This window comes from Netta rufina (genome assembly GCF_964035555.1).
Source record: "Netta rufina genome assembly, chromosome: Z".
NCBI lineage: Eukaryota > Metazoa > Chordata > Aves > Anseriformes > Anatidae > Netta > Netta rufina.
The window spans coordinates 21,435,295-21,460,663 of record NC_140126.1 but is presented as its reverse complement, the minus strand read 5'-3'; the positions used below and the strand labels follow the sequence as shown (position 1 = coordinate 21,460,663).

The 25,369-nt window shown below is 35.7% G+C and overlaps 1 protein-coding gene across 2 annotated transcripts in view; it reads right to left on the bottom strand.

Moving 5' to 3' along the window:
- Positions 1 to 25,369, bottom strand: part of AP3B1 (adaptor related protein complex 3 subunit beta 1) — a 168,677-nt gene that overhangs the window by 18,334 nt on the left and 124,974 nt on the right. The window contains exons 23-25 of one of the 2 annotated variants that reach the window (XM_084305457.1): positions 15,054 to 15,288; positions 11,628 to 11,712; positions 637 to 734 (exon numbers count right to left, since the gene is read on the bottom strand). In XM_084305457.1, the coding sequence (XP_084161583.1) occupies positions 637 to 734; positions 11,628 to 11,712; positions 15,054 to 15,288 (418 nt within the window). The remainder of the gene's footprint in view (positions 1 to 636; positions 735 to 11,627; positions 11,713 to 15,053; positions 15,289 to 25,369) is intronic. The other variant, XM_084305458.1, reaches the window with a different exon arrangement.

The window sequence follows — 25,369 nt, the reverse complement described above, 5'->3', positions numbered from 1 at the left end:
TTTTCTCTAATTATTTTGTATAAAACATTCGAGTCACTAAAAGCTCTTACGAAGCTTCAGACTAGGAGCAGAAACTTACATTCTTTAGAGACACGACATTAGAATAATGCCTGCTGAAGTACAAAAAAGATATCACCCTTCTAAAACATTATTCTGATAATGTCTTTATATGAAGTGCTTGAAGGAAGAAGATGAAACTTCAAAGTAGCTGAAGAACACGTACACTACTAGTATTGAAAAGTAGCCTTAGAAAAAAAATACTAGTAAAGACAGACACCATATCAACGTGTGTTTGATTTATTTCTTGGAGCTGGGGTTCCAACTTTCTGCTTTCCTGCTAGTAGGAAACTCATTATTATTTCATGATAGGAAGCCAAAACTCTCTGAGCCAAAAGTTCCAGGGTAAATGGTGAGATTTGTGTTTTTAAAGGGACACCAAACACCTGTCAAATAGCACTGCATGTCCTTTTAAAGATGTTTTAAAATTAAATCATTAGTATCAGTCTGAATACTAATAGAAACTAACACAAGCAGTTACACTGGAAGCACCTGCTGTACACTTTGAAATTGATAAAGCCACACAACCTCTTCTGATCCACATATGTTTATTGAAGCTCCTGAAATAGTATTTCTCACCTTGCTCCTTCTTAAAGTCTTTCTCTGACATAGTGACAGGCAAAAGCAGTTCTCCGACAGGGGGCTGAATGTTAACATTGAAATGATCATCCTTCGTGCTGCAAAAAGAGAAGTTAAGGAGATTCAATCAAGTGCTTAAAAATAGAATTGTACTTATCAGCTCCAAATTTACTATGAAATCTCTGAACAGTGTAAAAACTACCTGATTTCTACCTTGTTAATCCAAAAGTCTGCTAATTCCTTATATCACTAAAGCTGATCCATCATCACCAGTACAAATATAGTGTGAAATAATATATAAATATATAAATAATGCGAAATATAGTGTGAATACTCTCATATTTCTGTAATGGTAGCTTTTACTCATGATAACGTTTATTTGTAATCTATACAGCATCAAACAAACTATATCCTTATAAAATTATTTATTTCTCAATTCTTTTGATAAAAATTTTATTCACAAATTCTGTCATCAGCAACAGCTGTCCCAGAAATAGGACTAAACCTATCAAAGGTATACATTACGACAAAAAGCACTATTGTGGTGTCCCGTCCCCTCCCATAAAAAAAGAAATATATAAAAACAACAAATTTGGGAGTGGAAAAATGATTTTGTAACATTTTCCATATCTAAATACAAATACAGCATAATGATTGATTTAAACTATGTCTAGTAGTATACTACTATCAAATATTATAGATTCCTCCTCAAGAAATAAATCCCATACCCTGAAGAGGATCAGGTCTGGGAATACTTAAGCAAACTGGACATTTTTAAATCCATGGGCCCTGATGGGATGCACCTATGAGTGCTGAGAGCACAGGCAAATACCACTGTGATGCCACTCTCCATAATCTTTGTGCTATTGTGGCAACTGTGAGAAGTGCCTGTGGAGGAAAGCAAACATAACTCAAAAAGGGCAAGAAGGAGTACACGGGGAAGTACAGGCTGTTCAGCTTTCTATCGATCCCTGGTAAAGTGATCAAACAGTGCAATAGCACATGGAGGCAGAAGAAAATCACCAGGAGTAGTCAGCGTGGATTCACCAAGTGCAAGTCCTGCCCAGTCAACCTGATGAGCTTCTGTAATGAAATCACCAGCCTGATGGATAAAGGACGAACCATCAGTATTGTCTTCCTAGACTCCACGAAGAAATCTGACACTGTCCCCCGTAAGATCCTCCGAGGGAAGCTGCTGAAGCATGGGCTGGATGAGCAGTGTGGTGGATCAACACCTGGTTGAACAGCTGGGCCTCGAGGGTAGTGCTCGGTGGTGCAAAGTGGTTGGAGGCCAGGAATGAGCAGCGTACCCCAGGGGTCACCACTGGGTCCAGTCCTGTTTAACATCTTCAGTAATGAGCTGGACAGTGGGGTAGAGTGCGCCCTCAGTACATTTGTGGATGACATGAAGCCAGGGGGAGTAGCTGATTCTCCAGAAGGCTGTACTGCCATCCAGAGGGACCTCCACAGGCTGGAGAGGTGGGCTGACAAGAATCCCATGAAGTTCAACAAGTGCAGAGGGCTGCCTCTGGGGAGGAACCACCCCAGGCACCAGGACAGGCTGAGGGCCACCCATCTGGAGAACAGCTCTGCAGGAACAGACCTGTGGTTGCTGGTGAGCACCAAGCTGAACGTGAGCCAGCGATGGGCCCCTGCTGCTAAGAAGGCTGACGGTATTGGCTGCATTAGGTAAAGTATCACCAGCAGTCAGGCGAGGTGATCCTGCTCCTCTGCTCAGGGCTGCTGAGGCTGCACCCGGAGTGCTGTGTCCAGTTCTGGGCCCCTGGTACGAGACAGACCTGGACATACTGGAAAGGGTCCCACAGAGCACTACAAAAATGAAGAAGGGACTGGAACATGTCTCCTGTAAGGAGAGGCTGAGAGAGCTGGGACTGTTCAGCTTGGAGAAGAAAACACTTACGGGGATCTTACCCATGTATACAAATACCTGTAGGGACAGTGCAATGAGGATAGAGACAGCTCTTTTCAGTGGTGCAGAGTGGCAGAACAAAATGCAGTGGGCACAAACTGTAACACAAATGTTTCCCCCTGAACATCAGGAAGCACTCTTTTAGTGTGTAGGTGATGCACAGGTTGTGGAGTCTCCCTCTTTGGAGATATTCAAAAGCCATATGGACATTGTCCTGGCAAATCTTGTTCTAAGTCCCTGCTTGAGCAGGGTAAGCGGACTGGATGACCTCCAGAGGTCCCTTCAAACTACGCAATGAATCTATGAACTTCCTCTCCTCACCCATTAAATTCTCTAAGTTTCCAACTACCTTGTCTTGGAGTTCTCCACAGAAACTCTGCTATGTTTGACTAACTGTAGCTTATAGGATTCGGCTAGCAATTCGGGATAAGTATACCCCATCAGAACCTTTGTTAAAGGTTTGAAGTATGAGAAATTTGTAGAAAAGAACACCTTTTATTTTGCTGATGTACCAAATATTCAATACATATTGATTGCTGATATGCCTGAGATATCCTACTTAAATACAATGATGCAATCATTAGAATGGAAAATGTGTTTGATTGACAGTATTTAAATTAACCTCAAGCATGTTACTGATTTTTTTTCTCTTTCAAATAACCTTGCAACTTTAAAATTCTGGAATTGAATTGGCTGATGCAACAAACAGCACTAGATGATTCATACACAAAATGCATGTCAGATGATTCATACACAAAATGTGTCTCCACCCTCCTAAAGATGCAAGAAAAGCCACTTGAAAAACAGAAATTTTTTTATTGTTCTATTACTAGATTATAATACTTACCGTAGTAACCCAAATTCACATGCAAATCTTTGGAACAAATACACAATTTCTTTCTAACTTCTGATGTGATAATTATGTTTATGCATGCAATCTCAAGTATGGGCTTTACAGGTGAAATTCAGCAGGAATGCCACCTTTGTTGAAAATTATTAAACACAGTGAAACAATCTCAAAACCTGTCTAGTATTCATTTTACTAAGAATCATTTATGAAGTGCTCCTTTAAAAAATCTGCTTAGCTAAGAAATTCTCACATTTTTTTTTCTATATTACTGAAATGTCATCCATCTCTAAAGACATTAAGATATCAAAAGAACAGGGATTGGTTGATTTGCTTGCAGGATCAAGTGCCTTGTAAAATAAAGAAGTAATATCTTTTTTTTTTTTTTTTTTTTAAATGATCGAGAACTCCATAAGCTTAAGAGCTGAACGAAGGCTCTTTAATCAATTGCCCCATAACTTTTTACTGTTTATATATACACTACTTAGACTATATGACTAAAACTTTTAATGATACCTTCATTAGTGTTGTTCAATTGATTGTCCAGCCAATGCTCTTTCATATTTAAACATCATATGCATTAAATAATTCAGTATAAAACAGATTAACAGTTTTGCATAACAACGATTCATGCCCTACTTTGACTGGACATGCCATTTGTACATAAACTTGACTTGTAACATTTATGGTTAGATTGCACTGAAATGCTTGCTTGTAACAATCTTTTCACCCTAAGAGGGAATAAAAGCATGAGCATAGCTTTGGTTTTAAATGGCTATAGCTGCTTGAGAGGACCACTCACTACCTCTGCTGCTTAGAAGCATTCCATTTCCCTTTCCCCTAGTGATTAAAAACTAACAGATATTATTTGATAAACCATGAACTATTCATAGTCTGCAGACAGAATTTGATGTCTGGTTATTCTTCAAAAACACTTTGATCTTAATCTCACTTTAGCCAACATCTGGTTTACTTTGCATTACTTTAAGTTCAGCATCCTTTACAGTAAATTTATTTTTCAGCCATAGAAAATCATCGTCCCTTTCTTTTATTAGTCTCTACGTCACACATTACAGACTAAATATAGAGATTTTATTTATTGATTTGCATCTCTTTTATTAGATCTTTATATTAGACAAGCAGTAATATCTAATTTAACAGAACTAATTTCCTAGTTCCATAATGTGGGCTTACAGGGGCCTCTGGAAATCACCTGCTTCTACCTCCTGCTCCATACAGGGCCACCTTAGTTCATATTTCTCAGAGCCTTGTCCACTTGAGCTCTGAGTATCTCCAAAGATGGAGATTTCATCAGCTATCTAATGTTTATTGTTTAATAATAATGTTTAATAATATTTAATGTTTAATAACATTTAGTAATGTTTAATGTTTAATAATGTTTCATGTTTAATAATAAAATTGAGTCATGCAGTACAACGAGTAATTTCCCCCAAAATCTAGTAAACTAAATTCCAACACATTACTTCAGATCCTAACTAATATAACTAATGTTTAAATAAAAATCTGCAGAAGTGGTTCAAAGCTTGAATATATTAATGTTTAAGAATCTGCGAGACAATTGGTTGCACTGAAACATCCCTCACGTGGTGGTGTTCTAACTTTCCTGGAAAATAATGATGAAGAAATGTATCAGAAGAGAAAGTTTCCTGAGCCCATAAAATGTAACATCTTCTAAATTTCAAAAATTAAAGAGTACATCTTCTGATATTAGCTACTAAAATTGGTAAGTTACATCCTTTGTGGAACATTTATGCTTAATAAGAAGTCTGCAGTAGGAAGCTCTAAAGAATCAAATGGGGGTGTTTGAAAACAGTTCCTCACCACTACATAGCAATGTGGTTTTTGTTTTGATTTGTGAATTTAGGGACAAATACAGTCAGACATCATTTTACTTGCTGTTGCCTTAATAACTGTTAAAACTGTACACATTGCATTTTAAAACACTTCCATAAGACACAACTTTCATGATGTAATTCAAAGAATCACATGAATTTATCTTCTGATGTACCCAATTAAGATGAACAAATGAGAGATGATAATGCTCCCACAGGAACTCAGGAAGACTTACCATCTCTGTGATAAATGACACTGCAAGACTAACATTAAACTCTTTGGAAGACACACAGTTTTAACTCTCCTTCAGATGGCTGCAGTGGGAGTAGCTAGCACCTGTCATTTGAAACTGATATCCATTTTTCTTATTCCCCATCTCTTCCTCTTTTTCAAAAAGGATTGGCTCCAAAAGGTAAACATGAAAGAAGTTGTCTTTGCCATAACAAAAGACTTGAGGAAAAAGTCCTCTTTAAAAATATCTCCTTTACAAATATAACATTTTAAAAACTAATACAAATGACATTATCACCTCCAAATGAACACTTTTCAGATTCTACAATGGCAGTCTTTAAAGTTTTACTTTTTAAAGGTTATTATCATTTTAGCAAAAGGCTGGGGAATAGTCTTCTTGCTATTTATGTGCTCCTCTTTCACTTTACTCCCAGCAGTGCAGAGTGGTAGATGTTTGACCCAGAATACATCTATGGATAAAACAGCTCACTTTTTTTGTCTTGTATTCAGAAAAACCTCACCAGACAATTAGACAAAAACAGTGGAAGAGGAAGGACAACACATTAAATTCCTGCAAAAGATGGAATAAATCACTATGGGAGACTTTGTGCATACTTTCTTGATAAAGGAATAAATGTTATCCAGCTTTTATAAGAAAAAAGGCCTAGGAAATAGAAGAAATTAGAGTTGTTGTTCATGCCCAGCTTTGCTTTCTCTTGGTCAGTTATCTATCTAGATATATTTGCTTTCTGGAACTAGGCCAACTGACTACTTTAGAGTAATGAAGTAAAGAGAAGAGTACTGGATTGCTTGTCTTAATATCCAACATCTGTAAACAACTTAAAGACGTGCTGACAAAGCATGAGAGAAGGAAACAGCAAGAAACAAGTAAAAATGCGATTGATAATGATGTGAAATCAGTCCTGCTTCTCTAATGTTACTTTTTTAATATATTCCATAGTATATTCTACTACATAATTTTAATCAGATGATTTTGTGCAAGCATGTACACCTGAATACATTTTTGCACTCAAAAGAAATATTGACTGCTACCTAACTGATCCTCTTCATTAATTTCTTTTTGCAGGTACAAGTTCTGCTTGGGAAGAGTCCTACATCAACTTAAAGTGAGATCAGAGAATCTCATAATGAAAAAAAAAATAAATTCTCTCTGCCTTAGACAAAAGTGTTTGCAGTAAGGTAGAACTTGCAGACAGCAGATCTTGTAAAAATTTCAAACTTCATTCATGGTATTCACTTCATTTAAGAAGTTGCTAGATTCTCCCTACTACACCAACCTCTTTTGCAGTAGTCAATACAATACTCGCTTTTTACAGTCCAGGGCAGATGAGGTGAACAGACAACTCCTCTCTCTTCTAACAGCCTAACTATAGTACGGTCCTAGCTGTTCTGGTAATATTCAGCATTTTCCATATGCTACCTAAGGTAACCAGCCCATGCCTGTAAAAACCTCTGTCACATGTCACACTGTTTCCCCATGATCTTATCATTCAGAGTAAAAATGAAAGGCACAGAAGTTGTTGCCATCATGCCACTTGTCTTTCTTCTAGGGAGCTCTGACTGTACTCTTCCCATTTAAACCTTGAGAAAACTAGGTTTGGATGAAGAGATGCACACCATGGACATATTCCCTATCCCATGTTGTTTCAGTGACAACTAAACAACATCTGCATAGTTTTCAAAAGATTAGGGTAGAATAAAACGGGTACTCTGTACATTAATTTTATCTCCAAAGCTGTGGTTCTTCCACAGCTTCAAGGAAGAGCTAAGAGAATGTGGGAAGAGGGGATGAAAAAGAAAGGGAAGAGGAGGTAAGGACAAGCTTCCTTCCCTCTCCAGCTCTCCCGGTTATACATAGGACATCTCCTGTTCACATTTAGTCACTCACCAGACACCTATAACACAATGGAATTGTTTCGGCTTTTACAAATACTGCCAGAAATTTAAAATTCTAAATACATGCTCAGAAAACAGGACAGGAAAATCTGAAAACAGACAAAAAAGGAGTAATCCACGGCCAGTGGATTATACTGCAGTCAGTCTGCAACGCCAAGGATCTGTTCCAGGGAGCTGAGGAAGCTAACCTTTCCTCTGCTCACTGATGCCTGCCTGCCCAGCAAAGACAGGTCCCTTTCTGAGGTGGTGGGTATATTAATGCTTAACTAGGAGTTAACAACTATCTTGCACGTACGTTACCCAGTGACAAATGGCTTTACTCTTTTAGGTTGGGCCTATCCTGCTTACAAAGTCTGTAAAAAGTGTCCCAAATAGGAACAGTAACAATCATAAAAATCTTTTTTTTAAAAAAACAAGTACCTCTATTAATTCCTCTACAACTTTCCACTTGAGAAAAGCATTACTGTGCAGAACACCGGAATAACTGAAGCAGTATGCCTCTACAAGGACATGGCACATGAAAAATGGCAACGAAGATGCATATGCCTTATGAATACATAGGGTGAGCATCCTGATACATATTCTAAATAAATGCATTAGGAATAATTTTCATGTTATGGTGTTTCACCTTTTTTTAATTAGATGTGTGATCTTGGTAAGCTTTGCTTCATAAAAATAGTATTTACTAGGGAAGTCTTTCAAAGCTCAGACCTCTTAGCCTCTCTATAATACAATTTCTCCTTCATTGTCCTTGATTTGTACAACAGATTCAGAAAGAGATTTAAATATTTTATTACTCACATTATTTTTTTTTCTTTTTACAGTTTGTGTTTATTGAACCACTATTACAGCAGCACATCCCCAAACAGAAAGGTAGTATTTGCTATGCAAAACACACAGTCCATGATTGGCATCTAAGACCAATTGATCTACCCATTACCACTATCTCCCTACCCCCACAAGCATTACTACAAGGCTATTGATTTAAACACTGCCGATCGGTTTCCATTTTCTGATTTTGGGCAGGCCAATTAAGAAAGTGAGTAATTGTGATTACACTGCTTCAGGATCAATTACATTTGATGCAAGACAAAGTGCTCCCTTTTAGAACAACTAAAGAAAATTATTATGATCAGGTACACTTTACTGCTGAATATGCTTCTAACAAAATGCAAAATAACTGATAATGTCTTTCATAAAGATACATTATCAGGAAATACAAGAATATTGACACCTGTGTGCATATATTTTAACAACATTTAAACAAACTTTTTAAAGTTATTCTTTCTTTTGGATAAAACCTTTTTAATTAGTATGAAAGGCTAAAAAGGCTTCAGTTGAGTTCTCATACACAGCCCCCAAAACATCAGAATGCACAATTTCTGCAATGATGTTGACATCAGTATGATTTTGAATAATATTATATTTCTTACAGTAAAACAGCAAATTTTATGCAACAAACTTTTAAATCTATTTTTACACAATTTTCTAAGAACTAGTCTCAAAGAGACAGGGCCCTGTCAATTAGCAAAGGAACAAAGTAAGCAATTCCTATTCTTAATTTAATTTTAAACTTAGCTTGAGCTTTGTCATTGGACTCACATTGTCCAAATCATTAAAATGAATACACCACTGAGGTCTGAGGCAAATCTATTTACAGTGATGTTACTCATAGTCTGGTTGGTGTTCAGGATTATTGATCTGTCTTGTTTGTCTAATAGGAAAATAATAAACAATTACTAGGCAATGTTGGAGAAAGTAATCAGTTTTTATATATCACTAATACAGCAGACCTCCCAAAACATAAAGGTGATGATCTGCATAAAATCAATGTGTTATGCTACATTGCTTATCCTCATCACTTCTAAGATTCTTAGCAATAAATGGTATAAGTTTGGAACCAAATCATTAGTATACTGAAAATATGTACTTTAAAGAAAAATATCTGCTCTTTTCTAGAAAAGTGTTCCTGCTTGATAAACTGAGCATGTTTTATTTTAAAATAAAAACAAAATACATTTATTCATTTTGAAGCAATTATGAAATTGCATTGCCTAGAATGGAACTTCCCTCCCCAAACAAGACTTGCATTGGGCTACAGTCCAAAATTGTTCCCTAATTCTAGCAAACAGCACACAGACCAGCTACAGCAGTGTGTAGTCAGCAGAACTGCAGATCAGCTAATCCTTGTACTCAGCTCTGGTGAGGCTGCACCTTGAGTACTGTGTTCAGCTTTGGGCCCCTCAGTAGAAGAAGGACATCGAGGCCCTGGAGTGTGTCCAAAGAAGGGCTACGAACATGAGAAGGGCCTGGAGCACAAGTCCCATGGGGAGCAGCTGAGGGCACTGGGGTTGTTTAGTCTGGAGAAGAGGAGGCTCAGGGGGGACCTCATTGTTCTCTACAACTCCCTGAAAGGAAGGTGTGGGGAGCTGGGGTTGGCCTCTTCTCACAGATAACTAGTGATAGGACTAGAGGAAATGGCCTCAAGTTGCACCAGGGGAGGTTTAGGTTGGAAATGAGGAGACACTTCTTTTCAGAAAGAGCAGTCAGGCATTGGAACGGGTTGCCCAGGGAGTGGTGGAGTCACCATCCCTGGGGGTGTTCAGGGAAAGGCTGGATGTGGTGCTTAGGGACATGGTTTAGTGGGTGATAGTGGTGGTATGGGGATGGTTGAACCAGATGATCTTGGAGGTCTTTTCCAACCTTAATGATTCTATGCTATGAAACTGTGTGACATGCAAAAAACTGCATGCTACAGACAACTTGCTGGGGGTACTACTATCTTTAAAATGACTACACGTTAAGTGTGCAGAAATAGGCTCAAGGAGGAAAAAAATATACATTTTCAATAGTAAAACCTTCTTTCCCCTAAAACAGATAATTTAACTTTATCAGTGGTTCTTCTAGAGTCATTTGGGTACATTTCCATTATAAAGCTATTACTTCTACCTTTATTCCTACCTGTGAGTTGTGCAAACTGTGCTTAGTAGTTGTACATTAAAATTCCCGTAGTGTTGAAGAAATGGGTCCAGTAATTTCTGAAAGGACTGGAGTTTTCCCTAATTTGGAAAGCTGCAATTTGAATGCCTATTAAATATCCATTTTTGTAGAAAGATGTAGTGATTCTTGCAACAATACATCAAAAGAAAAATACTTTGAAATATGTGGAGAAAAAATGACCCTTGGAGATTCATTTATTGTCTTTGCATAGTTTTAAAGACTATATAAGCCAGCAAAAGCCTGAATTGCTCTTAAAAGTAGAAGCCTTGCTTTCCCACATCTATTCATTCCTAATGTTTAGACACCTTTATTTTTTTCCCCTGGTTTCAAATGCTGCTTTATAACAGAGTTCTCACCGGGTGAACAGGTTCTTTTAGCCTAGAATGCAATGGACCTCATTAAAAGGAGGATCATGAATATGCCAATAATGTCCATTAAAAATGTAAATCAAGTATATAAGACAAAATCTAGTTGGCCAGTGACTTATTTGTTGTAATTCTCTCTCTAATCATTTCAAAGAATCTACAGCATGAGGAAAATGCTTTGTTAGCCTGCAAATTTCGGGGTTGGTTTCATGCAGTCATGTTACAGAGATTATAAACAGCCATAATAATCATTTGAGTTAATAAAATTGCTCACCACTATATGCTTTTTTGATTTTTGATTTCTTATAAGGAAGACATTCCAGCATACTAGGTCAGATCTGATGGCTCCCTTTAATGTGATGTTAGTAAAAAGAATCCTGAGAAAAGTGGGAAAAAATAAAAACAAATCTCAGGAACAGAAGTAATTCTAACTTGGAAAATGAGCTAATGATTATCCTACTTGATATTGTTTGTCCTAAGGGAAAAACAGTCCCAAACACAACCTGTCAAAGAGTTCTTGCACTTAGACATATAATTTTAAACCTAGATTTGAGATTACCACCTAATGTGTGTTTTGAGAAGCAAGTGCTAAACAAAAAGGGAAGACCTGAGAAAACTGATAATCATTGTAACAGTAAAACAGAACAGTCATTGTGTCTTATTTTGCTAAAAACACATTTGGTTTACAGCATGTTGTGAACTGATGTTCAGTTATTTAAACATTTATTAAACAGTATGTCTGATACTGCCAAGTAAACTTCTAAGTTACACTTAGGGCCAAAAAATTAAATGCCATGTACCATTATTTTCCTAGAAGATTTCCATTCCCTCATCCTTTAGAACTCACCATAACTGGAAACTGGCAGTCTGAGTAGAATCACAGAAGTCAATACCCATTGAGACAGTCGCAGATCCCCCAGGCTCGAGGCACTCTACATAAAAATATTTTGAACAGGTGAAGTAAGCATGCAAAGGAACACAATAGCCCAGATGTAAACCCTCAAATTTCATGTAATTATAAAATCTATCTATCTATATATACACGAAAAAAAACACACCAGCAACAACAAAACACACAAACAAACAAAACCAACCGATCAAACAACAAAAAACAGATTTTTGTAGCTTAATTTAAAGCAGGTTTCCCCCAGATATTACACTTCCATTTTCCTTCCTGAACAGGAAGGAAATTGTGGCACAGGGAATGTTGAATTTCATTCCTGCAGCCTCATCAAGTAGATAAAAATATGTATTAAAAAAAGGAAATTATTTACAGAAAAAAATATATTGAAATTGTATCTCTTTGCTTGTGTACAGATCCAGCATTGACATTTCATATAGAATAACATCAGTTTGCAAATTTAGTTAATAAATAGTAAAAAAGAACAAATATTAGTAAAATGCACATTAATACATGAAGTAATAGAAGAAAAGTATAATGTAAAATTATTCATGATTAGTATGATATATTTATTTCCCAATATTTCTCTATGCTTTACTTATGGAAGAGAGCAGAGAGATTATTAACTCAAAGTGGATGATAATTTTTGTGAGGCACTTCTCAATTTCAGGTATCAAGAAACATGCTTGTTCTTAGTTTCTTTGCTAGATCTCTTTGCTATTTCCTTAATGTTGTAGACATAAGGCTTTATTTTGGCTGGAAGAAAAGCTGTTTTTAATACAAAGGTAGGTATTAAAAACAAACATCGGAGCAGTCTAGCTGTTTGAAACTTAAAAGAAAAACAAAAACAAAACTAAAACCACTGTTAGAAGAAAGGAATTCAAATAAATATGATTGGACAGGCAAAAAAATGTTTGGTTACTTCTTCCAGTTTATTCATTCATGTATTTCATGCTTTTCAGGAACTGAAGAGCATACTGCTTTTCTGCAACAAAAGGAAACTTAATTTAACTATATCTAGATTAACTTCTGGAAAAATATATGAAAAACAAGTGATTAGGCAAAAGCTAAGCTAATGTTAGAGAGTGAGTGAAAAACAAAGTATTTCCAGGAAAGAAGTCTGTGTCAAGCATCAAAGGGTTATAGGCTCCAACTTCCTAAACTTTACCTACATCTTTCAGCTTAATGTTTTCAAATGGAGTTTCAAAGGCACCTAGCCAAGAAGAAAATACTGTGCACAAGAATTTAGATGAAATAATTTTGCCCTTTTATACTTGCAAAATCAGGGCAATCACCAACCAAAATTGCAGCGATGGAGGCAACGCTAGGTGTACACTCCAGCAGGAATACCTGTCTACACTGACACTACTTTTAATTGCACTGGGCAAATTATAGGGCATATTTTCCAAATGCTGGAAACATAAATAACAGGTAAAAAGAGGAACACAACATATACACTAACTTCTAGATAAAATGACAAAGAATATAAGAAATTACAACTAAGTGAGAAAAAAACATCATTTTAGAAGGAACTGATGATATATAACTCATTTTCTGCAAAAGAAGCAAATGGCTGCACAGGATAGATAGCACATGAAAGTGGGAAATAAATAATTTAAAGAACAGGATTGTGTTGTGGAACTTAAGAAACCTGAAATGGATAGTGTATTAATTCCTGATTTTTTCGCATTCTTCTCCCATGGCAGAAATGAATTCTACTGACTATACATGACTTAATTTTGACTATGTGATCTGATTTACAACATTACCAGTTATCTACTTCTACGAATTTGTGACAAACATCAGTATGGACGAGGGGGTGAAAAGTTTGAGAGCGACTCTGAGGAGGACTTGGGAATCCTGGTGGATGACAACTTGGATGAGCCAGCAATGTGCACTTACAGCCCAGAAAGCCAACTGAGTCTGGGCTGCATCAAAAGCAGTGTGGCCAGCAAGGCAATGGAGGTGATTCTCCCCTCTCTACTCTGCTCTCATGAGACCCCACCTGGAGTGTTGTGTTCAGCTCCTCCAGCATAAGATGGACACAGAATTATTAAAACGAGTCCAGAGGAGGGCCACGAAGATGATCAAGGGGCTGGAGCAGCTCTCCTATAAGGACAGACTGAGGGATTTGGGGCTGTTCAGCCTGAAGAAGAGAAGGCTCCAGGGAGACCTTACAGTGGCCTTCCAGTACCTAAAGGGGGCTTGTAAAAAAAGACGAAGAGAGACTTTTTGAAAGGATCTATAGTGGTAGGACAAGGAATAATGGTTTTAAACTGAAAAAAAGGTCGATTTAGTTTAGCTATAAGGAATAAACTCTTTACTTAGAGGGTGGTGAGGCACTGGAACAGGTTGTCCTGAGAATCTGTGGATGCCTCATCCCTGGAAGTATCCAATACAGGTTGGATGGGGCCTTGGGCAACTGTATATACTGAGAGGTGTCCCTACCCATGGCAGGGGGGTTGGACTATATGATCTTTAAAGGTCCATTCCAATCCAAACCATTCTATGATTCTTTTACTTTATTCCTTTGACTGAAAAACACTGACAAAACATTTGTTGTCTGTGACGGAAGCAGTTACATTTCTTGCTAGACTGTTCAAATAATTATACTTTGCTTTTTGTCAGATGGAAACATAATTGCTTTTCTAGCTATTGAACATAAATGTATATAGCTTTTTCAGAGTTAAAGAAAACATCCAAACATCAGAAGGCAGAAAGTTAAATACATGTAGTTTAGGTTAGACCTGACTACAGCATTGCTTTACTGAATTAGCAGAGTACCTAATCCAAGAAACCACTTTTTATGAAAGCATGGTACACCCATACTAGATTAAAACACTTTCAATCTACTGCTGAAAGCTTACAAGAGAAACAATGAGAAAGTTCTGAGCCACCAAATCAAATAATAAACCCATAAATGTTCTGTAAAGTCTGGCACAGAGATCATTATGAGTATCTAAATCACAACCTGATACTTAATAATAGCCTGCTACAGCCATTCTGGACAAAGGCTGAAAGAGAATTGAAGTTTGCAGGAAGAGAAAATAAATTTATCATATCAACTCAAATGATTTGAACAAGCAGGTAGACTTTCAGGCATACAAGTTCTGATCTAAGGAGTTGTTTCCAAAGTCAGATGTAAGTAGGGAGAAACTGAATTAAACTTTTGTTAAAATCAGATTAGCTAAGAAATGGTAGTTGCATGAGTGTATGTGTATATGTACATATGTATACTTATGCACACATGTGTATACATACATATATGTATATGTATTCATATATATGTATGACTATACAAAAACACTTTCCTATATTTGAAATTTACCAAAATATTAAGGTTCTATATTTAAAAATATAGGATATGGTTACCTATTGGATTAAACTCATGTATCCTCATGCCCAGAGGTAACTTCGTCTCTCCTATGTGAATATTCTCTATCTTCTGATCAGTTGTATTTGTTACTGTCACTTGCACGGATACCATATGATCACCAAACATGTCTGGCTGTCTTGAGAAGTGATAATGAGCAGATAATCCTTTTCCAGTCATTCGATGAAGCATTTCATGTGTTTTTGTTGGCACGAAGACTTGGGTAGTAACCTGCTAAGTACAAAACAACAGTTGGTGAATGTTGTAAGAGAAAAACTGATAAAACAACATTTAAATACTACACACTTCACTCAGCTAGAATGCCTGCTTTCAGATCAGAATTTTGGCAAACCAGACACATGAAAGGACACATTCAAAACCAAAAACAAAACACAATAATGATTATCTTTAAAAGAGTCTAAAAATAACATTTATGGTGCTGAGAACTAGCAGATTTAATTTTGCTGTATTTACTTAATTTTCCATTGTAAAACTGTTTTTAATATATTAATTCTGATATCCATTGAATTATCTTTTTTTTTTTTAATATCCATTGAATTATCTTTTAATTTTAATCTTTTTTTTTTTTTTAAGTTACAAATGATTTTTTACCTGTAATATTATTGACATATTTTATCCGTAAAACTTTAATCTTTTAATCTTTTTACCTTAATTATCTTTTTTTTTTTTAATCTTTTTTTTTTCTTTATTCTAACCATCAGAACGCAATGGTGACCCCAAACCCATCATGTACAATGAAACCACAGCGAGAAATCTTTCTTCTTCTCTTGTTAAAACCACTGAATTTTGCCTAACAACCACACCAATCAAATACTAAAACCACAGCTGCATAGAGCAGAGAGATGATGCCATATTTTTAGTGATCCTGCTGCCACAATTAAGAAATCTCAAAGGTCATTAGACAAATCTCAAGGTCATTTTCACTGGAACAGGCTGCCCAGGGAGGTTGTGGAGTCTCCTTCTCTGGAGATATTCAAGGCCTGTCTGGACCAAGCCCTTTCCAAACCCTGCCTGGTCAACCTGCTCTAGGGAACCTGCTTTGGCAGGGGGGTTGGACCAGATGATCTCTTGAGGTCCCTTCCAACCCCTGCAATTCTGTGATTTGGGTCCATTGTGTCCTGAAGCAGCAGCATGAAAGACATTTAGACAAAAAATCACCAACAGCTAGTGATGGTCAGGAGATCTATAATCATGGGTTCAAGACTGCAGAAGGAAAAAATATGCAGAAAACAGTTGAAGAGTGAATTTGAGTTTGTTAAACAAGGTTACCACAAAAATTAAAAAACAAACAAACAAACAAAAAAAAACCAACAAAAAACAGAACACAGAGGTTGAAAAGACCAAATGCTCAGCACAGAAATTTTGTCTGCGCAATACACTATAAGCTACTGAATTTTACGTGTGTGTTCTCATGATGAGTGTCCATCTTCTCCTGCCCTATATTCATAGCCTTGAATGAGTAACAAAGTGAAAGAAACAACTGAATATAAAAGGATGTTCCAACACCCAAAGCAGCTAAGCAAGGAGAACTGGCTTTTATCTTGCCTTGCCTACAAAACTCTTAACGGGTGCTACATTTTTCTGACTGCCATTTTTAACGTTGAGAGGCTGATCTGAAGACTTAGTGTACACTTCCAGTAATATAAGAAGCTGGTAAGAGCTGTGATTTACATCTACAAGACGTCTGAGAAATGGGAGACAAAAAATACGGCTCTAGAGAATTCTACTGAAAACTTTTAGAAGCTAGTGAGCACATAAAAACCTGACCATAACCTCTGAGCACCAATTTCTAAACTAGAAAGCAAGGCTAGTAATACTTAGGATCCCAGAGTATCTGTGAAGATCATCTACTAAATGTTTAGAATTGTCCTCACCATATTGATGAAAGCTGAAGAAAACCACATAAGTAAGTAAATGAGTTTGTATCCAGAAGTGGCTTTGGAAGGCACATTAAGTATGGCACATACCACAGTGAATGACAAATAACTAATGAAGTTAAAAGCAAAAAGGCAACCCATCCACTCAAAACTCAACCACTACATGGCTGTAATTAAAATAAAATATGTACTGATGTGACTGGGCAAAGAACTTCTAGAAAAACTTCCACACCAGATTTAACTTTCAACTTTTTGTTTCTTTCTCTAATAAAAAAACGCCGTCTGGTATCAGTTTTCTTAAGTAAAATTAACAATTTATCAATAAACCTCAAAGTGAAGATTAAAAGGCAGTTTCAAAATATATCAAACTGAGGAAACTCTACACCCCCAACACTGAATCTGCACAATTTTTTAATACATTTTAAGTAAAATGCTGAAGTTCAGGCATAAAAAAATAACATAATGATCTCAGGGACAATGTCTTACCTGCGTGAGCATAAAAAAATACAAATAAAATATATAATAAAATACCTAGCCAGTTATTTAAGTTTCTGTCTATCTTTAAGTAATAGTAGTAATACCACTTGAAGAATATGGGCACCATAATTTTAAGTGGAGCCAATTATTCCAGTCTAATTATTGATCTCTTACAAGCATTCACCTGAGAACACAATTCAGCAAAGTTTTACAAAACCCACAATAAGCACATATCTTTGTACTCCAATGTCACTTTAGGTGCATAAATATACACTAAGATTAGGTGTACTTTCAAATAGCTGTCACGGTTTCGGCTGGGTCAGAATTAATTTTCTTCATTTTTTGGATTAAAATAGTGGTGATAACACACAAATGTTTTATTTATTGCAAAGCAGTGCTTGCACAGAGCCCAGAACTTTTCAGCTTCTCATGCTGTCCTGCCAGTGAGGAGGCTGGGGGTGCACAAGGAGCTGGGAGGGGACACAGCCAGGACAGCTGGCCCAAGGGAACCAGAGAGGTCACATCCCATATCACATGGCATTATGGTGGACAATAAGAATGGGGTAAAGGAGTAGAAAGTGGGGGATGTTCAGAATGATTGCATTTATATTCCAATTAAACCATGATGTGTGATGAGCCCTGCTGTCCTGGAATGGCTAAGCTCCTGCCTGCTGATGGGGAGGCGCGAATGGATTCCTTGTGTTGCTGTGCTAAACAGCAAAGTTTGGCTTTTGCTATAGCTAGTGAACTGTCTTTATGTCAACATGTGAGTTCTTGCACTTCTACCTTTCTGATTCTCTGCCCCATCCCACATGAGGAGAGTGAGAGTGTGAGACTCTATGGTGATCAGCTGCCTGCTGGGGGTAAACCACAAAAGTAGTTTACCTTTAAATTAAAACTACAAAAAATTGCTCCTGTGACATGACCTGACCTGATTTCTGGCTAATGCAAAATGAATGGAAAAAGTATTAGTTGTATGGAACTTCACAGTTCCACAAATTAAAACATCTTTAAATACTAAACCCAAGCTTTAACAAATTATTCTTCTGCTTAGATTTCTAAAAATATTCGAGTAGGTCACACTCTCCAAAAAAACCTGTGTTATCAGGAAATAAGAAAGGAGGTACTTAAATATATATATACATATAATTGGTACATGTAAAGAGGACATAGGAATATACATGTATGACCCATTTTTGCAGCAGTAACAGGTTATTAGCAGAATCTCACAAGAAACTGTCACTTAAAGCACTGATAAAATAATTAATAAAACTGAATCTTTAAAATGTAATTTACATCTTATTTTTAAGTTTAAGCTTAGACTTTACCTTGTAACATTTAATTCAATTTGGGCTGGACAAACATAACTGCAAAGTTATTTCATTAAACAGTCCAGCCATTTTTCATTAATAAGCTCAGAAAATATGTTTTATTCATGTTAAAACAAGTATTTTGAAGTGCTCTGCTTGTCTGTGCAGGCATGTAACTTCTATAACATTGTTAATAGGAATGAAGACCTAAGTAGTAGACAGATATCTAGTAAAGATGCATATGCACATGACACAAAAATCCCTCAATATATTTAAATTGTGACACTGACTCAAGTCTTATTGAAATCTGCCTACAAATTTTACTTAGAGAATTTAATCTATGCCTCTCACAGCATTACTTCTCATATTTCATTCGTACTTTCACTCATGTGAGGACATTCACTTTTACTTTCAATATCATACTTTACAAAATGTAAGACATGCAAAAGACAGATAGAAAAATAATATTATGTTTTAAAGCCTATAGGACATTAATTTCTAGTTGCATTTAATGTGTCAGTACTAGAAATAAATAAATTAGATGTCTCCTGAACAAAGAAATTTATTCCAGGAAAAATTAAAATTCTTAAGACATCTGTTTGCTGGTCAAGATTGTGAGCTAACAAAGGTTGATTTGACTGTAAGGCAGTCTACTGAACAGTTGCACGAGTCTGGTAAACAGTTTTTTGTTTTTATTTTACCATTTTTAATGCATACATTTGCAATGCTTATAGAAACCTACAGGGCAGGATACCTGCAATCATTCAGGGGTTAAAATAACCCTCCAAAGAGTTAATAGAACAAGAAGCATCTAGTAACCATGAGATAATCCCCTACAAATCTTACATAGCATATGTTTAAATAATAGAAGTCGTTTGTGTACCTTTGGATGGTTTATGAAAATAACCAATCAATTCTGCAGACACAACATTATTTCTAAAGGAAATCTATGTGACTCATGATGCCTGCAGATACACAGAGACAAACCACACATATTTTATCAGTTTATTACAGTAAGCAAATAAGCGTGGAATGAGAGTGCACATAACTGTCTACTTAACGCTTACTGAAACATTTATAAGAGCTGTTATCTCCCTAATAACAGACAGACAGTGTGCAATTTTAGAGAGGAGAAAAGCTTCATATTTTTTAACACTTCACTAAAAAGTAACTGAAGAGTGTAAAATGAAAAATACTCTGTGCAGTTAGCTGGTAATGGACCATATTATCAACTCAAGTTAGATTTATAGGATACAAACTAGTCACTAATAGTTATTTTATGACATAGCGTGTCTGCTTTTTTTGGGTGAAGATTATTAAGATTAAACTTGCAAAACTTTTATTTTTTATACAGCTGTTTAGAATGACGGAAATACAAAAATTAAAACACCAACTGTCCTCCCACCGCACTATGACTGAAGGCCACCAAGAATTAAAAGTCAGCGTAGGGACTACATGGTGATGTCACATGGTAAAACTATCAGTATGAATCAGGCTAGCCCCCATGCTATACCGCCCGTGGTCAAAGATGATCCCTATCTTACAAAGATGATGCAAATATCTTTAACCTACTTTTTACACAGTAATAAGAAAGGCAACATTAAGATTTTGCCTTAAAAGTCCCCCACTCATTAACCACATGAAAGGAAATGTGTAAGATCACCAGCAGTACCTTTAATTTTATCACAAAAAAGATGACCAGCTACAAATAAGTAAATCCTCTGCGCACGAACATACTTGTTTTTGCATATCAGTAAGTCCTCAATAATTAAGGTCAAAGTAATAAAAACAAACAACTTCCTGTTATTATAAGAAGCACTACAGGTTTTATAAAACCTAATATAAAAAACTGAGCTAGAGAGACCTTCCTGTATGATGTACTATTGTTATTATTATTTTTATTTTTATGAAAGAGTACATAATTATGTCTGTTGTCTTTTATTTTGTATATGCTCCTTTGTTTAATAATGTCTTAATAATAAATGTAGACTAAATTTTGATCCTGATTCTGAAATATATATACATACGTTTGGATAAAACATGTATCATTGGAAAAAATATTTTCTTCTAAGAATGACAATAATTATATTCTATTCCTCTAAATTACATTCTGTTAAAGCAGTGGACTGAATCATTTAATCTAAGTAGCCCTTCTACTGCCCTCCTATTGGCAATATCCATGACATAATCCAAGAATGACCTACTGAGCTGTGAGAGCTATATCCTCTCCTACACTCACTGTAAGGCTATGCTCCAGTAACTTCTGAACAGCTAAAAGGATAAGAAGGGCTATCTCACAGCCCAGCCACATTTACATGATCTTTCAATTCAAGCCAGAAGAACAACTTAACCATAGGTTTACAGTATTAGGAGAAAAATGTAAAGATAGGCAAACAAAGGAAAGAAAACTACTGGGTATATGGCAGCATATGAATGATCTTTTGCTCCATTACCAGTTACATATTACTGATGGGCACGTGGCAATATATTCTTTATGGAACTCCTACAAAAATAATTAATAATTTATAAAAAAAGAAAGATTTTCAACATCCTACATCCATTATTTCAAGAGGCTGTGGCAAACCCTGACAATGAAGCATACTTCAATCTTGTTAATACGGCTTGCCAAACAGACAGCATCCTCACAAAAAGGAAGAAAAAAACAGAAAAGCGAACAAGCAAGTTCGTATATTCTGTACTGCAGAAAAGTTACAGGGAACAGTGTTTTAACTTTGGCTAATTTGTCTAGATAGACAGACCGTTGATGACACCATATCAAATTCTGGTAAATACTTAGAATAACTTTCCACCAAAGGCTCTTTCAACTGCTATACATCTACTAAACACCTTCTTAAAGCTGCATCTACTATGAAGACCTTCAATTTCTAACACATTCTAATTCAATTCTTTTTGAATTGCCACCAACTTTTAGGCTCTACATTTCCCTAAATGATTAACATGTCAATTAGGCTAATTGAAAGTTTGAGTATTAATGTTCATATTTTTGAACCAGTATTGGCCAACAATTTCAGACATCTGAAAGTGAGTTCCAAAATTTTTTACTGAATTCCAACATAGATAGAATCACATTTTCATCTCTAAAAACTTACAAGAATATTAAAACCAACAAACAAATCTCCCACTGATTTTTTTAATCACACGATCAATTGCAAGCAGAAGAGGGCTTTTATCGTAACTCTCCATCGTCTGCCTCTGTAACACTGCCAAAACTAATCCCTTTCTTGGCTGTTTTGTTTTCTCTAATATTTATGTGGTCTCAAACAGGCATAAAACCATCCTTTCAACAAGTAGTGTGTTCGAGGTGGTCTATGAATCTAGAGATGATTAAAATCTTCTGTAATGTTAAATTATCCCTATTTCTTAAATTTTTATGTTCCTTAGACTTCTCATTGGTTCCCTTAAAATATAAAAATCTACACATACGTCCAGTAACCCTATCTCAATAAAAAGTATTGTTCTTAAACATTAAAGAATTAATTCATGATATAAAGGAAGGAGAAATAGGACTTAATCACAAACAGCAGAAAACTCTATTAAACCCATACCAGACTAATCAAGCACCTTTAAAACTGAGACTGTACTTAAATTGTATTTTATGTGTAACTGAGGGCCAGTGAAATACATTTAATTTTGCATGTATGAGAGATCTCAGAGCATTAAACTGCAACAACACATTGTTTTGTTTGAGATTTGGCATTTTTGCCTTTACCTTATGCTGTGCATAATGAAAAACATAAATAATAAAATGATAATGTCAGTAAAATCTTTTTAAAACTCCAACAAGAAAGAGCTTCAGTAGCAACAAAATGGAAATATGATTAAATCAGGATTCTTATAAAACATGAAGGACAGGGCTGAGCTCTGTGTCTTAACTACGGCCCACAAGCCTTAGCGTAAATTCAGAATTGCACATTCTTCCCCATAGGACACCCTGGGATCTGTAGTACTCTAAACTTTACAACAGCCATTAGATGCCTATTCTCCCGATATATGGACAAATAATTTACTTCAATTTAGTGATTTGACCCTTCCACTGACCACCTAACTGGAGAGCCTGAGGATTATCCAAAGCAGTTGAAGAGCTGGAAAAACAGAATAAGGTGTCAGCCTCATCTTGTGTCCTAATTATGAGTTTGAAATAGTGGATGCTGCAGATAGGGATTAATATAGATTTTGGCATTGAGACTAAATGACTTCAAAGAAGTTCTTACGAATGGTTTCTAATATAGTATTTTGATTTTGGCAAACAGCCAGTATTCTTCAGCACAAGACCTCTAAAGTGAAAACATACTGAACCCTACTGGTTATGAGGTATAATTTTACAGCTAGGGTTACAGTATTGCAATTTCTGCATTATTGACTTCTTCCAGCAGAAGCACCTACTTCAAACATTTCCCCAGAAATGGACCTCTTGTGTCAGGATAAGTGTATAATGTGGGTTGAAATACTATACAGTATTACCAACAAACCACAGTAAACTCAGCCTGTAACTCCTCATATTTCATATCTCACACAGATATTTACAAATGCTGAAATGTAAATTGCATCTTTTCTGGTTTAATATAACTATATTCTAATCTTGGACACTATATTTTGTTGAAGCAAAGTGTTATTTTGTCCGTATCAGGATGACTTTAATGCATTGTAACCCACTTACATGAACAAAAATCCAAAATCGGCACTGAACTTGGTACATATGACATCTTTATTACCATTTCCCCAACATGGGTGTAGAATTTCTGCATGTACTTAAATGCAACTTTTTTTTTTTTTTTAAATGTTACATTATATTGATGTAACAATAATACATTTGCACATAATTTTACTCATTTTAGCCTGAAAAAAATCTTTACTCCTTAGTTCATGAAACTTATAGTACACCTGTGGCCTCTGCTAAAATACAGCTTTTCCACGTTTTATTTACCATAAGCTTCACTTTTTGGCCTTAAATAGAAAAAAAAAAAAAAAAAAGTAATCTGATATAGTTCATAGTTTGTTAAGAGACATTAATATTTATTTATATCAAGTTACCTCCTGTTTCTATGTTGAAATTCAAAGACACATTCTTCTATGGGACTCAAAAATAAAATTCATAGCATCAGTTCAATGAATTTAAGTACATTGCTTTGAACAGTAGCTGTGGCTGTACTAGATCCTTCAGTTGATTACTAAATACAAATTAGGCAGGCAGTTTTTTCTCAACCACTTTGGTTCTCATATGAATTATTTCTGCTACTATCATCTACATTCTCCAAAGATTTAGTCAATCAAACAAATGTAGCAGAAGGAAGACTATGACAATGAGAATTTAATAAAACTAATTCAATATTAAGCGACTTTTAATACACATTAAATAATAGTTGAAATTTATGATTTATGTAGTCATAATGTTTAAAAACTGCTGGTGTTATAAAGCTCTATCAGTGGAAAAAGTAGAATGATTTTTTGCACATTTTTCATGAAAATATTCCAAATTAATTAATTGTAAAAATTTGTAACAAACCTTCTTTTACAGCCATGAATTCCTAAACACCATTCCACAACTTAAAGACCCATTTAACTTCCCCTAATCCTGCTGGCACCTTTAAGTCGAGAACACAGATGGTAAAGACACGAACAGTAACCAAAACTGTATGCAACCATAAAAAGAAACATTTCCTAATCCAAATCAACAATACAGAACAATTATTTAAACTGAAAATTTTAATCAACCACATACCTAGCAATACTATTTCAGGAACATTTCAGAACTGCTTTTTTAAGTCTTAATATGTCAAGGCATTGTTCACCACAAAGTCATTAGGAGAAAAGTGTGAAAAAACAAGGTGAGAAAGTCTGCCACTGAAGTGAGCTTTTTAAAATCCATCTCACTGATGTAACTGCATTTAATGACAGCAATACTCAATAGCTTTTTAATGAGTCATCTGTCCCTCTAATATCCTCTTGAGTCTATAGCATAAAGAAACTGAAAACATTTCTAAATGAAGCTGGTGTTAAAAAAATTTGGTACAACTCTTACCAGCCTCAGAAGAAAGAACCTTAACACTGTTTTTGGGATGGTGGTAAAAGGGGATCGTATCCCATCTCCTTGCAGTTGTCGGAACTTTCAGAGCACACTAAAATGCCTGTGAATGTACATCATTTAAATATTCTACGTCACCATACTTCAACAGCTGTGATGACCTTGTCTTTCACTTCTTTTCTATTGCTAGCCTAAATATTATGTGGCAGCATATTACTTGTCCCTGGAAGAAGCGATAAGCCCTAGCAGCAAGCAGTTACACCTCTAAACAAGCTGAGTTAGCCCCATGTGTAGTTTTTCCTTTCAATGTCAAAATCTTTGGTATTAAGTTATTCTTACATTTTGGGACAAATCTCAGAATTATAATTTGAATATCAGGTGTTTCACACCATGTGATGATGACTCTTCAAGTAAAAGTGAGAAGATGGAGTCTTACACGCATCAAGCAAGACATGGTTATTTACTTTTTTAAGCATGCAAAGCTAAAAAAAATGACTAGCAGTTTCAGAAATCAAGACGTATGTTTGTTATGAATCATTTACTTATATTTTCACCCGTATTTAACAATTTGGCAATTCAAAGGCTTA